Genomic DNA, 20,932 nt, shown 5'->3' with positions numbered 1-20,932 from the left:
AACCAAATTTCACCAGCACGTCAGGTTTCTAAAATAATTGAGGTTTAATATGTAAAAAATGGATTTTTTTGCGATATTTGATATTTTTTTCTAAGAAAGGTTAACGGTATCTTAAAATTCTGATCAGAAATCATGAATGTATTGTTCATTCCCTATAAAATACATTTTTTTAATTTCAATATCTTACTTTTTGGCCATGTTATTCAGCATCCAAAAATCTATAAGAAACACTTTGTTTGATTCAAAATAATTTTTGGCTGTAAACTTACAATTAGTGTAATTGAGCTGATTTTCTTATACCTAGTTAGCTCTTCTACTTTAAGTAATAAATCTTTTCTTACATAGCAAAAAAAATATATACCAAAGATTTTTCTCAAGGTTTGAAATATTACGCTATACTGTACGCAGGATATCTCTGATTAAATACACTTCCTCTAAACTGCGGTTTCTTGAGAACAGAAAATTTTCCTTCCGGACAGAAATACTCTTGTTTCTCGTAATTGTCTCGTTGATGGAGACACGCGACAATAATTGTCTGATTGACTCGCGTCGCGCTCGTTTCTATTGCTCTCTTTAACAAGTTTGCGCGACCTACCGAGTTCCTTGCACAAGTTAATAACCGCGTTGAACGTCTTGACGGAAAAATCGACGCGGCAGTCGATGCAACGCGTATCCGGCAGCTGTACCCTCAGGGTCTTGTGCATCGGCGTGAAATGCAGCAACGCGTCCGCCGCTACGCCGTACTGATCCAAGGTGCTACGTGTTCTGGTCAACCAGTGGTTTCGTGCCGGCCACCAAAGTGCGTGATCCGACCAGTCCATGGCGATGTCTGCAACACAAAAGAGAGAGAGAAAAATTAAAAAACAAATAAAAGAACAGACTCCGGCGGGAATATTCCATACAGCACAGAACATTGCAATTACATTGCAGCAATGTTACAATCTTGCAATGTAATATTGTTGAGACATTATTGGAACATGTAATTGTAATATTTCATGAGAATGTGACAGCAACATTCCAAAAACATTACAAAAGCAATATTCGGTAATCGCTAGTTCGTTCGTTTACCGCTATGCGACGCGCAAAATCTATCTCGTATTTAAGTTTTAGTCATGATGATTATATAAAACTTGCAAAGAGTGGCTAGTAAGATTAAAGACATAGTAACTATTTTTATCAATTAAATTTTTCCGACCATAACACAGGGAATTCAGATATTGACCTAATTATTCAGAAATCGGACAGATAAATGTCCGAATGATTTTACAATGTTTCAATGAAATTATTCTGCAATATGTCTGCAATCTTTCTGTGCTGTATGGGTATAGAGACAATATTTTTATATGCAACATTATTCTAAGATTGCAATAACAATGCATTATTGCAAATTCATTACAATATTGCTGTAATATTTCGTTACAATCTTCCTAAAGGCGGACATTTTAACGTTGCTGCAATCCCACAGCAATAATGCAACAACATTTTGCAGTGAATTTGCAATATTGCAACATTGCGATGAAAGATTGATGCAATGTGTATGCAATCTTTGTGTGCTGTATGGGTTATATCAAATGTGTTCCTTTCTCTTCAAAATAACAACTAATTCTTTTCGCAAACACACGGTGAATCGTATATGATATACTTGTAGAATGAACTACAAGAATATTTGAAAAAAGAAAAAAAGTTCAGTGATTCGTCGAATTGAGAATGCGACATATTTGCGTGCGTCCATCTCCACTAAAATATACCTAAGGACCTTAATAGCGGGCATGATTGGGTGTGAAGACGAGAAGGGTGTAGGGTAACTCAAAGGTTTCGTCTCTTTTGAAACCGCAGAGATGGCGGACTATTCACGTCCCAACGACTCGTCGATGGAATGTGAAGCAAACGAGCGTTTACGCTTCGCCGAGAAGTCAATTTTCACAGCTGTTCGCATCGCACTATGATCCATTTCCTATGCGTCGCTTAACTTTGGGGTCCCAAAATCTGTGAGGCGCCCGAGGGGATCGTTTAAAACCACCATTAAACTGCATGCACATGGGACTGCGACTGCGAGGGGCTGCGCATTAAGCGATACAAGCGAGACCATAAAATTGAATATGAATGAGAGGAAATAGTAATATTACAATTACAATCTAATTATAGATAGAAAATATTTACGGCTCAATACAGCAAAAAGCATACTCTTTTCTTCTCTCTCAAAAATCTTGTCGTAACAAGAAGAAGGCCAATCGAAATCCGAATGAGTGAAAATGCGTTATAAATAAAACAGTCTAAATAATCTTACGGAAAAAATAAGAAATTTTACTACACAATCAGACAAAATACTTCTTCTGTTTCGATAAATTGGGAAAATGACACGTTTACGGCGCAAATTGGATTCATTGCTATCGCAGCTGTGATCTATAAATATTTTGCGGATTTTAGTGCGGCGTGAGACCGGCCGTTCGCTTGTTCAACTGCTTGTTTTTGCATTTGAATAGCAGTCCGCGAGTTCTCGGATCCGCCCACACGATAGAAATACAAATTTATCTCTTGCCCTGTTTTTTTCTCTCGTTTCCATCTGCGTTTTCCTTTGCTCCACTTTTAACTGTGATAATCACACGGCGAGATAACACATCCATAAAATGTCGCAACGATTAAAATCGTGAATCTTCGCGCTCTTTCGATCTGTATATTAAATTCCAACTGCTTGCAATAACTACAGTAGTTATCGGAAGATATTAATCGCCCAGTGTGTCGGGAATCGCTAGAAATGCTTGGAAGAGGAATCACTGATGTGACTAGAAATATTGATCATAGGTTGCATCTGATTCAGCGAAAACGTGGCGAGACTGACATTTCCCGACATTCCGCGAGGAAATGACGAGATGTTAAAGTGCAATGTGTAACATGGGACAGCACTCACATTTATCTTGAAACATTAAAGTCGCGCGGCAGCTATACAAGCGAAGGATACACGAATACACGAAGAAGAAGATGCGTAACGCGATTTAGACACGCAACTCAACACGCAACGTAGAAATTAACGCGCTCCGAATGTTTCCTTGGCAGCTGTTGATTTTATTTCGTTTGCGTCTTTACAGTCGTATAAAAATTTGTGATGGCGTGAAATGTGGATTCTCGAAACATTTTTTTTTTTTTAATCAAGGATTATTATTTATATCAATTATTATTATTATTCGTGCTATTAATTGTTTATTTAGCTCTCTGGAACAAATAATCCTTGTCCTCGATGAAGAACATCGATCTTAAGGTGAAAAAAAATACACGACAAGAGCAAACGGCATGTTGATTCAACACGCGAGACAAGAAGAAAGTGCTCGTCGCATAACAATATATGCGCCGGCATACACAGTGTGTACCGCTAGGAGTGGCCTCGTGACACACAAACGATCAAGAACTACATACTTTTCCTGGACTGCCGGTTGTAACCCGCATTTTTCCACTGCCGGAAATATGTCATCGAAACGATATTGAAATAATTTAATATATATAATTTTAAATTACAGATTCTCTGTGTGCGTGTGTTGTATGTGTGTGTGTGTGTCGATGTAGCAACATATATACGTCCCACCATTCGCGTCGTTCCTTTCACTTGGAGATTCTTTGACTGATTCTTTTCTAATTGAATAGAAGTCAAACGTTTCTATATATGGATAAATTGAGAAATACGCATCTACAGTTTCCTCTGGAAAAAATGATATGTTAGAACTCTGCGGTATAAGAATAATGCATAATAATCTTAAAACACAAATCGGTGTTATATAAATTGTTGCACAATTAAAAAATTCTTTTCTAACGAAATAAATATATATGAACCTAGAAATGTATTCGTACATTCACTCGACAATAAGTTCAAGCTTATATTTTTTAACGTCTCTTTAGAGAACAGGATTGAAGTATTTTTGAACTAGTTGCCTATACGTGCAACTATAGAAAGACGTAAAATCAAAGCGTCGTTGATTAAACTATTCGACTCGCGTTCGCCGATTGCTCTTACGGCACGTCCGCGGTAGCAACGACCGCGATATTTGCGCATGGCGCTTATTTATACCTCTTCAAGAGGATGTGAGTATGACCTGTATGCGACATTCGCGGCCTCCGAGCACGTGAAATCGGTCTCTGGTACGAAACAGAAGCCGCCTGTTTTCGTTACGTCCGTCGTCGGAGAGTTCCAGGGAGGAAGAACGCTCTCTCGAAAGTGATTTGAGGGGCGACGCTATCCAGAAGCGGAACAACCACCGTTTCCTGATATGACGAGCAGACGATTCTATTTTAACATCTACGTGTCTGGATCTGGATAGTCTGGCACGCGCAAGAGTAAATTTCACGAAACGAATTCAATAACACGCAATTTCTGAACACTGTTAATTCTTCCAATTTTAGAAGACAGACGGATATTTCGTGACCTTTGCGGTGTTAAATTTTGATACACATGCCAAAATAATTTTACAGGCAAAATTCAAGATAGATATTTTTTGCGAAAAATTATTACAAAAATTGAGCCTGGAAAATTGGCTTCCCGATCCCTGAAGGTAAATCACGAAAGTGTAATAATTATTAGTATACAGTAAAATATCTTTCCATAAATAAAATAACTCTTTAAGTGACAAAAAAAAGATATTCTTGAACTGAAACCGATTTTACTAATTTTCTCGGACTAAAACATGATTGCGGAAGTGCCGAAAGAGTTAAATCCTCGGTGGCGGTATTGCAAAGCTGTGATGAACATCCGTTATATGTGTAAACGACGGTATGCTTGTGCAGGAGCCACGTGCGGCCTATGTAAACTACGAAGGAGCGTTTACAAACGTCGCTCGCCGTAAGAAGGGTGAGCTTTAATAAGGGAACAAAGCTGGGGTACGCACGTGGCGGTGCGTAATATCCCCTTTTCCCTCCCCGACGATAAACGCCAGGCGGAAGTTGGGATATAAAATTGCGACGTAATAATGAGGCGCACTCATAATTCCTTTCTTCCCCCCTTTCTCCCTTATGCGAATTCCAGCGCGGAAAACCAGGTTTCTTTCACGCGTATATCGCTCAACGTTTCGTGCAAATAAACGCGACCTATTCAACGCTGTGAAGGGTTGTAAGAACATGTACTACCGAGCACGTCAAGATTTAGGGAGAGACAATACTTCAGGGATGAATCAAACAGTCGGATAAAACAGCGAAGATTAGAGCAGTACAATCTCAAAAAATTTCAGACTTTTATGCCATAATAGCGTCCTAGCATACTCGTGGCAATTTTTTTTGCAGTAGTATCTTGGCAATCTGCCATGTGTCAAACACCGTTTTTAACGTTTGTTTGAAGAAAAAGATGGAAAAGGTTGTAGATCCGAGTCTGAGTCGCGCCCAACAAAGGCGTTGTCCAAGTGCCGATGTGCGCTACTCATGTCCCCCGTCTCTCTTCACTTCGAAGTCTAAAGCGTGCTTCAAGCATTGTCAAGCCACCCTCTTGCGGTGCACAAAGGCGGGCATATGTGTAGTTGCCGGAATATATCACATGGTGGCCAGAAGCACGGTTCGAGTCTGTGAGGTTTTTCACTCGATTAACCGCCCCGCATCGCTTTCCTCTTTTCTTCTTTTATTTTTTACAATTTGTGTAATTAATCAATCAAAATTAAATAGAAAATTCTTGTATTTTTTAACTCATGCATAGCCGGAAGCATAAATGTCAGCAATTAAAGTAAGGCACAACAGAGGGTATGCAGTCGACAACAGCGGTGAAAGATATGCAAATTGGCAGACCTGTTGCGTTACTTCTATTCAAATCAAGCCTCGGGCATCGTGCTGCGCAGCGTAATCGGATTTTCATGGTACAAGCAATCGGAGGGTATGTAATCGCTATGATCGATTGACATCGATTACGGTGCTAGTGTGACCTAACAGTAGGAATGCGCGTAAATTTAATATGCATCGATACTTATCGCCAACTGTATGTAACCACCCACTGAATAAAATGTTAACAATTTGATCAAATCTGCCAACAATCAATGTTATTAGATATTAATATAAAATTACACATCAAATATACATTTGTGTTAATGAAAAAAAAAATGCTTTTTCGTTAAGAAGATAAGAAAAAAATATCTAATCAAAATGTGGCAACAAATTAGCTCATCAAACGGAAGATTCGTTATAGGATCCATAAATATAAAGTTCACCGCGAGATATATATACATATCATATGCTAACAGAGAAGGGGAGATGATGGTAAAAAATATTTGCTTTCGTATGCTGTCTTAATTGCTCTAAAATAAGCGTTGACTCAGGCATAACGCCTTTAACTCAACTTAATCCGTTTGTAACACCGCGATATGATGCTCCAGATGTACCACTCGTAATTTAATACCATGCGAAATGAGAGATCAGCTGTGAAACGATTGGTTCGTTCCGTGAAAAGGCGTTGCAAAAGTATTTCGTATTGTTACGAGTGATGGGCATTCAGTAACACTAGATAAGATACTCAAAGCTGGGCGTAAAAAAAAAATATACATATATATAATAAAATTTAATAGTGCGTTTTTTGTTGAAGAGTCGAAAGAGCAGCATTTTAATTCTTAAAAAAATTCTTATGCGTCTTTACGTTATCGCGAAACATGTTATACGATTGTGAATTTATAAGAGAGAATGATGTGCTTTTTTTAACAATGTAGATGCTATGATGGACGCATAAAGGAAATGTTTACAGCAATTACAGTAATAGGAATTGATCTGACTGTTTTGTCTCTTGTCAGATGGGAAGCGACAGAGCGAGTGGCTAGTTGAACATAATTGCTACATAATTGTGACAATGAGATGCGAAACATCTCGCATGAAATATGAATCTTTGACAACAAATCAATTATATAAAATAACATATTTTGATCTGGAATATTTAAAAAATAGAACTTGATTAAACAGAAAGACAATTCAAAAATTAAATAATTAGTTATTTTTCTTAATTACAAAGAATTTAAAATCAAGAGATACAGTCGAGTCTCGCGCCAAGTTCATGCACAATGCGCAAAAGAGCGACCGTGCATTTATACGTGAGACTACGAGCTGAGGAGCAACCGAGATTATCGAATCTCAATAACGCCTGGGCCGATCGATTTGAAAACAGGCTCAATCGATTGAGCATATCCAAATTATGTTATAAAAGTATACTTGTTTTTACTCTACATGCTCTATAAACAAAGATATAATAGTCCAAAGTCAAAATGTCGAAAAATCTATTTAAAGTCATCGTCGTCGTCGTCTCTGCGATATTCCATTTTCTAGGATGTCTAGTAAGGATGGGCGATCTCGATTAATCGAAGTAACCAACAGTTTTTTTTTCAATTAATCGATTATCATTGCATGATACAGACGCTGCGTTCAGAAATTCACTGCCAGTACTGAAAATCTACAATATACGTGACGTAAACTATAGATTTTTAGTACCGACAGTGAATTTCGGAACACAGCCAGAGTCGACCTCCAGAAGGGGTCCATAAAAGAATAAAGTTAAGTTATAAATATTGTCTTCAATTGTCTTTATGCTGTATTTTGCGCGGGCTATCAGTTAGGTTAGGTTAGAGGCAAAAGATTAGGTAATAATTTATATATACTCGTATTACATACAAGAACTAATTGTAAGTGTTATCTGTTCCAGCAGAGTGCATAAGAAATTCATATGAAAACATGATGGAATACGGAAAAACAAGTGTTGAGGATAAAATAGAAGCATATAAATCGATAAATATCGACTAGTATGTGTATATATATATGATAAAAGATATTCTTTACAACCATAATCAATTTTTTTTACATTTATGAAAACTTTATTAATATTTTCTTTTTAAGTGATCTAATTGAAATCGAAACTGAAACACAATCTTCAAAAATATTTTCGGATACAGCTGCATCTAGTAACATTATGGATTCCTCAAATTATGAACAAGTGGATATAGACTCTGCATCAGATTGTTTAGAAAATATAGAGAAAACCTACCAAGTTGCACAAACTGCTGATTGTCAAAAAATATCTGATGTAATTCAATCAAAAATATCTGAGACTGAAAAAGGAATAATACGGTATGTTTCCATTTTTCTATACTTTTCTATTTTACTATATGAAAATTGTTTTTCTATCTTTCAATGATTTACAGATCAAAACGACCTAGTCTTGTTTGGAAATTTTTTGAAAGTGTAACTAGGTTAACAGCTCGTTGTACTTTATGTAATAAAGTTTGCAAACATTGTGGAAATACATCAAATATGAAACAGCATCTAAAGCGAAAACATGTGGTATTATGGTCTGCAAGTATAACTAAAAAAAAACGTGATGTTGATCAGACAGATTCTATAAAGGTAAATAATTAATGCATAAAGCAAACATTAATTAAGTGAAAAAATTAAGTAAATAAACAAAAATTTAACTATAATTAAAATATTTTACAGACAAAACAGAAAAAAATTGAAAAAGTATTCGAGCAAACAAATTTGTTTATGAGTATGTATGCTTGAAATTAACTATTTTTATATCTACAAAAAAATTTTTAACGATCTAATATAAAAAATCTACCTTAATTTTTTTAGATGATGGGCATAAGACTGATAAAATAACAAATGCTATTTTATACATGATTGTGACCGATAAAATGGCTTTGACAACAGTTGAAAATGAAGGTTTTCAATGGTTGATGAAAACCATTGTGCCTCTTTATAAGGTGCCCAGCAGAAGAACAATAACTAGATTGATAAAAATGCGATACGAAACATTAAAAGAAAATTTTATAATTAAAATCAAAAAAGCTATTTGTTATAGTCTCATTTGTGATGATTGGGCAATTATTACTAATCAACGTTATCTTGGTGTAACTATTCATTATTTAACAGAAGAACTCAAAATGAAAAGTGGTTGTATCGGTGTTTTTCCGTTGCATAAAAATCACACTGCTGAATATCTCGCTTATTTTTTAAATACAGTTATTGAAAATTTCAAATTAGATCATTCAAAAATTACAGCAGTCATTACGAACAATGTAGCAAATGTTCAACTTGCGATAGAGAAAACAATAGGGACACATAAACACTTGTTTTGCTTCGCAAATATTTTATCTCTCATTGTATCGGATGCACTAATCAACATTCCTCATGTTCGAGAAATTATTTCTAAAGTAAAGAAAATTATTACAATTGTAAGAAGCAGCGTTGTCGCATCCGACGAACTAAAAAATTTACAATTACATGATGGAAAAACCGAAGGAACAGTATTAAAATTTATACAAGACGTAACTACTTCTTCGGACTCTATATTTTATATGTTAAATAGATTTCTTGAACTTGAACAATATGTTTATCCAGTAATATCTAAATGTGATAATCCTCCAGATATGTTAAAGCGTAATGAAATTCAAATATTGAAAGATATGGTATCACTTATAAAACCAATTGCAAATGTTATTACTGAAGTTAGTGGAGAATCATATGCAACTTGTAGCGTCATTATACCTTTAGTGCACTGTATGAAGGCCTCAATATATTACAACAAACCTAATACAAAAATGGGAATTGAGTTTAAAGAGAAACTTCAATCAGCAATTAAAAATCGATGCGAAAATTTTGAAAATGATAAAATAAAAAGCTGTGCCACAATACTTGATCCTCGTTTCAAGAAATTACATTTTGAAAACGCTCTAGCTGCAAAATCTGCAATATCTCGAATTGAATTATTATTGAAAGAAAATACAACTCCAAACAATCCACAGAATATGATCGAAAAGTTTAATACGGACATGATTAATAGAGAGTCTGATGTATGGGACTTTCATGATCATCTAGTAATGAAAAATACTAATTTAAATGAAGGGTTGAGTGAATTAAGAGAATATTTGGATAAGCCAGCCATTGAACGTAAAGAAGATCCGTTTCAATACTGGAAATCAATGAAACATACTTTTCCGAAATTATATGAACAAGCAGTGAGATACATTAGTATCCTTGGTACTTTAGTACCCTCGGAAAGAATCTTCTCTCAAGCTGGCGACATTAAAAATGATGAACGAAGCAGATTAACTGGTGAGCATCTAAACATGGTGTTATATTATCTTAGTTCACCTGCTTTTCAAGACTGGGAATTGGAATGAATCACCTTCAATATTTTTCTACTCATATTTCTATTTTGGAAAATATCTATGTTTTAAATGCCTATATTTTATATAAAATACTTTCCTCTTTTTATATCTTATCATATATCTATATTATTTGTGACTTAGCTTAAATAACATCTATTATACATATTTATGTATGTACAATATGATATAATATTTTTTACTTTAAATTAGAAAATGACAAAATATATATATCTTAAGAAAATCATCCTGTTCTTCCTCGTTTAAAATTCCTAAATCCTTATTCTAACTAATTTACAGAAAAATTGATTTATACAAGTATGCTATGTTTGTAATATTAATATACATGTGCATAATCATGGGTGAGTAATGTGTAATAGAAAACTTTTTATTATAATTAATTTTAATTAATAAAACTGATTTGTTCAGCTAATCGATTGTAAATATGCTATGTTTGTAATATTAATATGCATGTGCACGATTATGGATGCGTGATATGCAACAGAACATTTTTTATTTTAATTAATAAAATTAATAAAACTTTTCAACTGTATCTAGCAATGGATATTTTTCTATAGATTTATTGAGAAACTGTATGTAAATTTGAAATTAAAATAAAATTAATATATAAATGCAAAATAAATAAATATTGTTTAAGATTTCTTTAAAAAATAAATTTAAAGGAAAATAAATCAATTTTTTTTATTAATATAATCGACACTTTTATGTTTTTTTTTTCTTTTAATCGATATTTAAAACATCGACTTATCTTTTAGTTAGCTTAGCTTGTTATATTAAATTATTATAATTCTTATTTTTCAGATTTATCAGTTGTAGAAATATTTATTGATAGAAATGTGTACAGTTCTAACAAATTTTAAATATCACCAGATATCGATTGATTGTTTGCCAACGTGCAACAGGTGTCCGCTTCATGTATCTTACACGCGTTGAAATTACTATTCTACGAAAATATTTATATTACAGAGTGATTTTTATTAATGATACAATAGAGAAAAGAACGACTTTAGATAAAAAATAAGAACTTTTTATGTCCAAAATTAATTTTTTACAAGAAAAATTATCTTTTAGGTCCTCGATTTGTTTCTTCATATATAATCATCTTTTCACTCAATCTATCATCTATTCAATTGGAGAAATATATCAAGGCGTACACAAGGAAATGTGAAACGTAAATATCCTACGTAGGAGTATGCGATACGTAATCTTACGTCCTTTCTTGATATGCTCCGGAGGTAGACTCTGGAGGTTTTCATTGAAAGATTTTATACGCGCAACAGGTATCTGATTACAAATGTTTCTCACGTTTTACAACCATCGTCAAGTTCCAAATTCTAAGAAATAACGGACACACTCGAATTTACCGGAAGGCACGAAGCATGATTAATTGATCGGTGGTCTTTGCTTCCGTTTACATATTTTGTTCAGCGCTTAATATAATAGAACAATAGCGCTTTTTCATTTTATTTTTTTCATAAAAAATTGCCATCTTTTTAATTACATCATCAATCATCAATATTAACAAACTCGATATATAATATTAATTACACACTACTTTATATGATACATTATGATTAAGTTTATTCTTTGAAAAAATAATTTGGCACATACAACAAGAAAAGAGAAAGAAAAATATTTTCTGTTTTAAAGCGTCTCAATAAATTTCTCGAATGAAGAAATTACAATACTCGTGATAAACCGCCCGTTACGATGTCGGTAAATGAAAAAACGGCTGATGCCTAATACAATGATGACGCTACCTGTATGGACTTCCTCTGTGAATGAATGAATATGTATGTTGAATTTAATTAGCAAGTCAAGGCCGTAACTGTTCCCCTTGCAAACGCTTCATCGTTATTGCAAACGCATCGTCTTTTCAAGAATTTTTGATGCTTTTCGTCTTTTTTAAAAATTGTATACCGATGTGTCGTTAATAACTAATCTTTTTTAAAAAATAATAACATGATAGAAATTATAAAAAAGCATACTAAGAAAATTAAAATTTTTTAAATATATAATATTATTAAGTTTATTAAATTGTTTTATAAGAAATATCTTCTTTTTAGTACTTCCTGATATTTCATGAAAATAAACATCGTAAAAGAGAGGGAGAGAGTGGAAAGCAAGCAAGGTTAAAAAAGCCGGAAAATATTTTCCAGCCGTTATTATCTAATCGGTATCTGAAGAATGAGATTAAGATATTCAGTGACGCTTCTATTTTACAATAGATATCTAATCGCCAACCGGAGTTCACGCGAGTTTATTACGCAAAACAGATATGATTATTATTAGCCATCACTCAAAAAAATGATCTTGCAATAATAGCTAAAATTTTCTAGGTGTAAAAAATTAACTAAAACAGATAAATGATTAGCAACTGTTGTGATATCGCATATGTAATTACTTAATCAGTTTAGATGACAGAAACAGAATATATATCTGTATTGTTTGTGAACTTTAAAAAGAAAGTTTCTCTAAAGCGCCTATCTATATAAGATCAATCACGTGTTAGATCATGCAATGAATAACATTTAGCAATGGCACCTAAATTTTTCAGAAGCTATTGCTAGAACATTACTGCTATAAATTCTGTATGTGACAAACAATGTTTTCACAGATACGAAAAATAGCGATACATTCTTGTTGCGATATCTAGAAATCTAACTACATCAGCGAAATATTTTTTTGAGTGATACAGATGTATTTTGAAATGTGCTTAATAATTTTTTTCTGCTTCAAGAAAAAAAAGAATAATCAAACTTACCATTTATATACATATGTATATATAATTTATATTATATATATCATATAAATATATATTGTATTTTATATAAATATATATATATATATATATATATAGGCACATTACTTTCTTACGTTTGTTAAATAAATTTTAATTAATTAGTTCGTATATTATTATCGACAATATAATATATAATCGACAATAAGCACAGTGCATAAGAACGAGTCGCAAAATGTTGTCTTTAATCGCATTAGGAGAGACTGTGCTAGAATTTCTGAAGCGTGGGGGACCATCGCGTAGTATACCTGACGATGGAATCAGGTCAGGACGGAACACTCCTTATGTTCGATATTTGGTATCCGTAAAATGATCGATACGATAGTTTCGCATAAGAGTAGCTTCGCAAAAAAGTGAGTTATTCAGATAAAAGATTTTTTTGTATACGATATAAAAATAATAATGTAAAATATATTTTACAGTGCACTATTATTAATCTTATATTTTAAATAGATCTTACAAATTGCGAATTTATTTGTGAAAGAAATCTTGTTCGAATAAAATTCTCATATTTTCCCTCATTTTCGTAAATTCGCTTGTCTTAATATACGAAAAAAAGTAAACTCTCTCTAGTAAAGAAACTTTTAAGGAATTAAATTCTTTCTATACTTTTTGCCTTTTTCTCGTATTATTATACTAAATTTTTATTTTCTAAGCTTGAATTACAGCAAGACGCATTTCAAATACCTTTACTTATTTTGTTTTGTTTTGTTTCCTCTTACCAAGATTTAAAATGTTATAAAAATAAAGACTAATATATTTCGTAAAATAAATTTATGGACATGTATCAAGCGAAAACTTGGCAAAATCATTGTTGCGATCTCACGACATTTAAATGGCGGAATGATGTAAACCACAACACCATGCCTATCATAGATTGTTGAAAGTATACGACAAAGGTGGGAAGATACCGAGAGCAGTGACTGTAGATAACAATGCAGAGGCATATCGATCTCGTCAGTGAATATGAGCTGATACGCGCGGGTGTGTCCAACAAAAAGATCGTCCTCTAATTTTTCAGACAATCGTACATAACTTTTCGAACGTAACTATTTTAGAAGAATATAAAAAACTCACATTTTGGGGCGCCAGCTTGGCAGACCTGTTATTTATGGTACCATCATCGAAAAGTCGATCAAATGATTCGGATTAATACGTTACTTATTGGCTTTAATCGCACCTAATTAAACTCTAATTCGTAAATGCGCCCGTCTCTCAATTAACGTCAAATAACGTAGACTCAATTAATGCTTCTTTCTTTCGATGAGCTTCTAATTTTACAAATGCGCGATAGAGAAGACTAATGCAACGTTTCTGCCTTTCGAAAAAATTATTTGTGAATTCTAACCCGCAAAAAAATATTCTAAATAATTTATTCGCTATCTAAATAAAATGTAAATGTAAAAATAATATTTTATAATCTTTATATTATATGCGTAAGTAATATTTACGCCCATCACCATTCTAAGATTCACGCAAAAAGTTCTCGTGTGCGTTGCCCATATGCCGCGTCATACGAGATGACAGATTGCAGGAAATGCCTTTACATAATCCTAGGCTACAGTGACGCGATACCTGCCGGCCGCAATGCCTGTAATTTAGAAGTTTGCCTCTGTTATAAATGGAAAATCACTGCACTATATGCAAAAAATTCACTCCATAATGCGATCATACGGTATATATGAAAATAAAATCGAGAAACTTTGTTGAGATTACGTAACCAATAGCAGTAACTTCTTATTTTAATTACATATAATTGACAAAATTGATAAAAATTTAATTTCCCCAGAAATAAAATTCAAACCGTTAAAAAGATAAAAGACTAGCGGATTGGTGACGAAAGAATTCCATGACAAAGACCCTGCACAAGCGAATAGCTACACATATGCAATTACACGGACGGCGAGGGAAGGTGGGAGAGCGGTGTTGAGAGCGAGGTCAAAGGGAGAAAAGGACGAGATGAGCACGCGAAAAAAAAAGTCTCACAAAGGGAGGGAGTAGGATGGACGAGCGGCGAAAGCGAACGGAGTGAGAAGGAGAGGGCAACATACAGAGGGGGCGGAATGGAGGACAATAAATGTCAGAACAACGACCTCGCGGTGGCTGGCCGGACGACCAGACGGATCGTCGACCATCATGGACAAAATTCTGCCGTTGCAACACCCCAGTTTGATGTTATCGAGTATTGATTTCCCAAATAATCATTAGTACGTGCTATCTTTAAATTAGCATAATTAATTTTTAAAAAATCGCTATTTTCGTTAGAAAAGTATTAGTTCCGTCAATCAAACTATCATTAAAATTAAAATCACCAGGTTTTCGAGAGTTATTATTAGAGCAATTAAAAATAACTTGTACTTTCATATATTAAAATTAATTTTACACAGAATAAACTTTAAAGACGCAAATGAATAGCAAAATCAGATACCTTTTGTAATTTCAAGTAGACTCCAATTTATGAGTTATTTCATATAAATGCTTTCATATGAATCTGCTTCGAATTATTCGAAAAATATCTCTGAAGCGATCGCACCGGTTAAGATGCTGCGCTTGATATTATCTCAAAGTACGAGAAAAGAAACTTCGTAGTTCGCGGAACGATTACGGTACGGTTACGTAGTTTCGCGCGCGCAAGATATTTTTTCCTAAAATCGCCAGACAAGTCGGAGGAGCATGGCATCGTACGATAAATTTGGTTCATGGCATCTGTTGCTCTCCTCCTCTTCAGCCCTTTCGCGGAACTGTATCAACAGTAGTAAACATATTTATAGAAAGGGGGTCTCTTAAAGGTGGGGATGACTGGCAAAAGTCTGGAGAGATATTATTGGATCCCCGTGATACAATACTCGCGGATCTTTGTGTCTTCTTTCACACAAATCACCGCGCGACCTGCTTCGCTGAAGGCGTCTTGAAAACAACATCGGTGGCCGGTAAAAGACTGCGTTAAGAATATGACTTCTCGCAGACGATTACGTGAGACGGCGAAACATACTTTTACGATTCTCTATTTTTAGCCAGTGAACGCGCTTACAACGTAAACACTTGAATATCTAACTTAATTAGGTCGCCAAGAAACTAACAACGCTGTTATCAACTTGCCGACTACAATCTGGCGCAACGTGTGCAGATAAATATATCATTTCAGACTAAATAATCATTTTTTTTTTATTCAAAATATAACGCTCAATGACGACTTGAAAAGAGACTTTGCTTCAAACTCATTACAATTTATATGTTCTCTTAATTCATAAATCATATACGAATTTGATTTAGCGTTTCTTGTTAATTGCGCTCACGATTTTACGTCGATTTGTTTGATTTCTTTCACGAATGCAAAAAGAATCGCCGGAGGTGTAGAAGGGAATTCACGAAGCACGATCGCGAGACAAATCAATTTCACCTTCGGTTGCGAGCATTGCAAAAAATATTACAGCGAGTGAATCGCCGATACGTTCAAAGCGAACCGTTTTCCGCGCGGCATTGCGACGACCGAAGGAAAGCGAGCGGAAAAGGCGGGAGAGAACGAGGGGGGAAAATAGCTGGGTGGAGAGCGAGCGCAATTAGTCGCACCATGGGAAATGCACGCGGTAATGAGACACGACCGAGCCGCCGGATTCGCGCGCGCTTCCGGAACGTCAATTATAACACACACGTCGTTCCTTTTTTATTTCATCGCGCGAACGATTTCGCTTTCTCGCGAGTAGACAGAGTTTTTTTTCCAAAATATTGACTGCGCAAAATTATTTCTTGCAATTGGAATTAAACAGGACATCTCCGGATTGATTATCTAGAAATTTACGCATTCGGATAATACACGATGTGATAATATTTTTTAACAGCATTTAAATTACACACAAATATAATTATTGTAAACAGACTGCGTGAAACAGCGATTGACAATTGATAAAACGTACGAAAAAAATTAATATTTTATTTCAAGTGTGATATCTTTGTGACTCCTCCCGGTTGCGAAAGAGAGCAACCTAAGCAACTTTTCGGCATTCCCGTCGTACGAGAGAAAATCGCAACTGGAATGCCGAGAACGCGTCATAAAGCGCGCACGACTCGCAGAGACTTGCATAAATCGCAAGCCTCGCAAGGACAACTTTTTCTGGTTGCGGAAAAGGGCGCGAGAGAAAAAAATCGACGTTGGAAAATGTATTAATACTATTGGGAAAGTTAGCTCGAGGCTGGGAAACGAGGAGTTCAATCGAGGCTGGGAAACGGGAGGAGTTCACGATTATCATTCGCTCTGCGTCTCGATCGATCTATCGATACGCTCCTCCTTCGATCCGCTCCTCCTTCGATCCGAACCTTCCTTCCAGTATATTCATGGACAGAACTTTCTCCTATTTCGAATCCACCCTCTCTCTGTCAAGCGCGATAAAAAGTGTAACCATCTACTTTCATAAATCAGAAATGCTGCGCTGGTCGGACCAAGATTTCTTGATAAATTCGTATTCTTTTCGAAAAGAGAAAGTTTTATTCGCTCGATGATGCTGCGGATGTTATTTATTATCTCTGTCATCGCTGATTAAATTAGTGCTTATTTCTATATCAAAATACAGATAGACTTTGCAATTATCGACTGTGGTAAATATTAAAAATGAATTCACTTCCGGCAAAATGTGAAAAAACGCAAAGTTTCACGGAAGTACGTGTGATTGTGTGCAAGGATATCGCCTTATCAGCTCACGTATCCTTTAACTCTGTACTGAATATTATCGGCTTCCGCTGATGCGTCTGATTTCTTTCCCCATAATAGTGCTTCCGCTGTAAAAAAATGAACTTTTTACCAAGTCTTTCACTCAACATCCAATGACACTCATATCCTGATTGCGGATGTTCGATAAAATGTGACAGTAAAGTCAAATCCGGTGCCATAAAATATCTCACTTTTACATCTACATTCCTGTTTTTATACACGTGTACGCCAACAATGGCATACGCCCTTTTCTTGTACCTGAATTACTGATTTATCATAGAAATATAGTTCCTTAAATAATTTTTAATTAATGCACATATAGAAACATTTTGAAAATTTTATATAATTATTTTATGATCATCTGTATAAATTTCCAATCCTTTTATAAGATTTAATTTTGAAATACAATGAATTCCGGTTAATTGGGCCGCCATTTATTTGGAACAAATCTTAAAAAACAAATCCTAATAAACAAAATAAGGGTTTTCTTCGCTTATTTGAGACAACATGCCGTATAATTGGGAACGTCTGCAGAGTTTGGCGAGTTCATCATGTAGAAAAATTATATTTAACGATGGATAACTAATCGCATGTTTACATGCTATGCTATTTCAGTTCACTATGTTATTTCGAATAGACGTGGTAGCTAATCGTTCTCGTGATAGTAAAAAAGCAAACGTATATGTGAAAGTGGAAGCGCCTTAACACATAAAAAATATATTACATTCACCCTTTACACTTTTTTGTTATTCAATTTGTTTCAATAAATAAGTCGTAGCTTTGTGAAATGCTAAGTTAACTTTTTTTTATTTTAAAATAAAACTTCGGATTATTGAGGCGGCCACCTAATTGGGCCGAAATGTACGGTCTCGATGTGTCCCAATTAACCGGAATCGACTGTATTAGCTTTTAAAGTGCTAGGCCTTCTTCGTAAAACCTGCTTATCTAGACATTGATCTGCAGACAAGATAAACAGTGTGGAAGCATTGATGTAATGAATGATGGAGGAAAAAAAAGCACATGGAATACACGATAATCTCGAGAATTACTTCCGGAAATAACGATAACGCATAATCGCGTACATTGCCTCTTTGTCTTCCGCACTGATTGATTTGAGATTCCGCGAGCACAAATATGTATTAACATATATGTTACATAGCTCAGCCGCAGTAATTATACGATATCACTCGCATTTTTCCGTATGCCGCACTCCGATTAATATGAATGGATCTCTTTCATACGAGAGCCACGCGTTCCTGAGCCGATAAACACTCCGATTTGTGTACGTTAAGAGTCTGAATATTCTCTCACAACATACTGAGTGTCTGAGATACGCTTTTAATATATATATATATATATATATAATACTTTTAAATCATATACATAAATAACAAAAAAATGTATCAAAAGAATAACGAAACTTAGTCCTTTCTACTGTAAAAAGTACTATATTTAAATAAAAAGCATATGTTCGTAAAATATATTTTTGATCAAATAAGATTCGATTAATACAACGCAATATTTTTTAATAAATATCGTGGCAACAACACCTTTCGATTGAACTTTCAAGATAATGATAGTTAATTTTCGCCAATAAATCTAATGTTAAAGTATCGATTCGACGTGTGTCTAATCGTGCACGTGGAGATGCGGGTTCACGTAGGTCGAGAAAATTGCAATTTACGCGTATAAACGACAGACGCGACGACGCGTAGGCATCACTTTGATCGGCTACGCGCGCGACTCGGCTGTGACTCTTATCGACTATTATTACCCTCCTGCTGTTGTTGCATCGTGCATCACTGTCGAACATCAGCCTTTCTAACGCCATTCAAACTTTTCAAGTGCGCTTAATTATCGTATCTATAAATAAAGTGCGGCGCGTAACGCTTCTTTGATAATTCGACATAATACGCATTGTGCAAACGTGTCGCTCAATAAGCGCTTTAAAGAAACGCACAATGAGACGGACAATATTGCGTGCATCAGAAGGGCGAGAGAATGAGCGGAAATCCCGATCTAAGTCCAAAAAAAGCAAGAGAAAAAATGAAAAGAAGATAACGAAATATCGCCATTATTCAATGCCTTGCAAATAGGTTTGTTTTGTAAAAGACTGAAGAACGGAATGAAAAAAATTGTTAGTATTTTAAGAAGTCAATAGATTACATTTATTATATATTTATAGATCTTACTTACTTTAGAATTAAAAGTGCCGAGAATTTATTGGCATTAAGTTGTTAAACATTTCAAACCGTTAAAATTAAATACCTCTTTAAGATAAGTCTTTATTGATTCCGTCGAAGCACGCGTCGTTGAAAAATAGAAACGTATCGTAAATAAGCGTATGTAAACGTGTGCGAAACATACGATTCGAAAGTTCATCAACGGAAACTATGCGAATTCGTGCGACAAAACAGCAACATTGTACGATACTAAACACCATGAATGGACACGAAAGGCGTCCGTCCGAGTGAATGGAAAGCGCGAAAGACAAGTTCCACCTACGCATCGGGATCCCATACAGGTAGACGGATAATGTTCGCGTCGGTACACTTGGTTACGCGCTAATAGACGTGGAAGATGGAAGGGATCCCAGCGTGATGTGTAGGCGAACCGCTTCGCTCGCACGGAACGGAACCAGAACGGGCAAAATCACGTTCGATAAATAATAGATAAAGTAATAAAAACAGATAAAAGATTATTCGTAATCTATCATTTATGAATGTTTAATTGATATTTCAACCGGTTCAAATAATTTCTCATATCAGAGTGAATTAAATAACACTTGATTCGATCCTTTGCAATGGAGCAAAAATTCGATCCTAATTAATACACAATTGACCATTTGATCAAATTCTTGCAAGTTTTTAGCGAAAATGGAGAAGACAATTGTTGCATAACGAAAAATAAACGTCCCGACGTGATGAATTATTGTAAAAGAATATCATTGTAAGAGATAATAAGCAAATTTTAATAGTATGCTAATTAGTTTCTATATTCAGGTATCGCGTATGAAGGTGAAACCGACAGGTAGCAACATTTGCGTGCAAAATGCGATAAGATAAAAATGCGTGATAAACGACAGAACGATAATTGCGGGACATAATATTAGCACAGGCTGATAATTCGTGTACATGAGATATACTTTCTCTTTCGAGCGCGCTGTTTTTCTCGCGATAGTTGATCGTCCGCCCGAAAATGTCTGGAACGCGTTAATGTATGCATTTGATGCGATAAGATAGATTTGTGATAAGATAGATTTATTCATTTCATGAAAACAAATTAACGCATATTCGTCTTATA

General features: G+C 34.8%; 2 protein-coding genes across 3 annotated transcripts in view; one reads left to right on the top strand and one right to left on the bottom strand.

Moving 5' to 3' along the window:
- LOC105669950 (unc-112-related protein) overlaps window positions 1-20,932 on the bottom strand; it is a 42,417-nt gene that overhangs the window by 5,749 nt on the left and 15,736 nt on the right. Inside the window, exon 2 of the mRNA XM_012363175.2 lies at window positions 596-829. Within this exon, the coding sequence (XP_012218598.1) occupies window positions 596-829 (234 nt within the window). The remainder of the gene's footprint in view (window positions 1-595; window positions 830-20,932) is intronic.
- LOC105669951 (zinc finger BED domain-containing protein 4-like) lies at window positions 7,191-10,409 on the top strand. Of its 2 annotated transcripts, XM_012363176.2 has the most exons (6): window positions 7,191-7,580; window positions 7,646-7,739; window positions 7,834-8,064; window positions 8,139-8,340; window positions 8,431-8,482; window positions 8,569-10,409. In XM_012363176.2, the coding sequence occupies exons 2-6, from the start codon at window positions 7,672-7,674 to the stop codon at window positions 10,116-10,118; spliced, it is 2,103 nt and encodes a 700-aa protein (XP_012218599.1). In that variant the 5' UTR covers window positions 7,191-7,580; window positions 7,646-7,671; the 3' UTR covers window positions 10,119-10,409. The 2 variants fall into 2 exon arrangements, with proteins under 2 accessions (XP_012218599.1, XP_067207803.1); XM_067351702.1 differs by having other exon boundaries at window positions 7,191-7,739.

Source organism: Linepithema humile, chromosome 3, assembly GCF_040581485.1.
Source record: "Linepithema humile isolate Giens D197 chromosome 3, Lhum_UNIL_v1.0, whole genome shotgun sequence".
Classification (NCBI taxonomy): Eukaryota; Metazoa; Arthropoda; class Insecta; order Hymenoptera; family Formicidae; genus Linepithema; species Linepithema humile.
The sequence above is the reverse complement of the archived record's forward strand: the minus strand, read 5'-3'. Positions and strand labels throughout refer to the sequence as shown.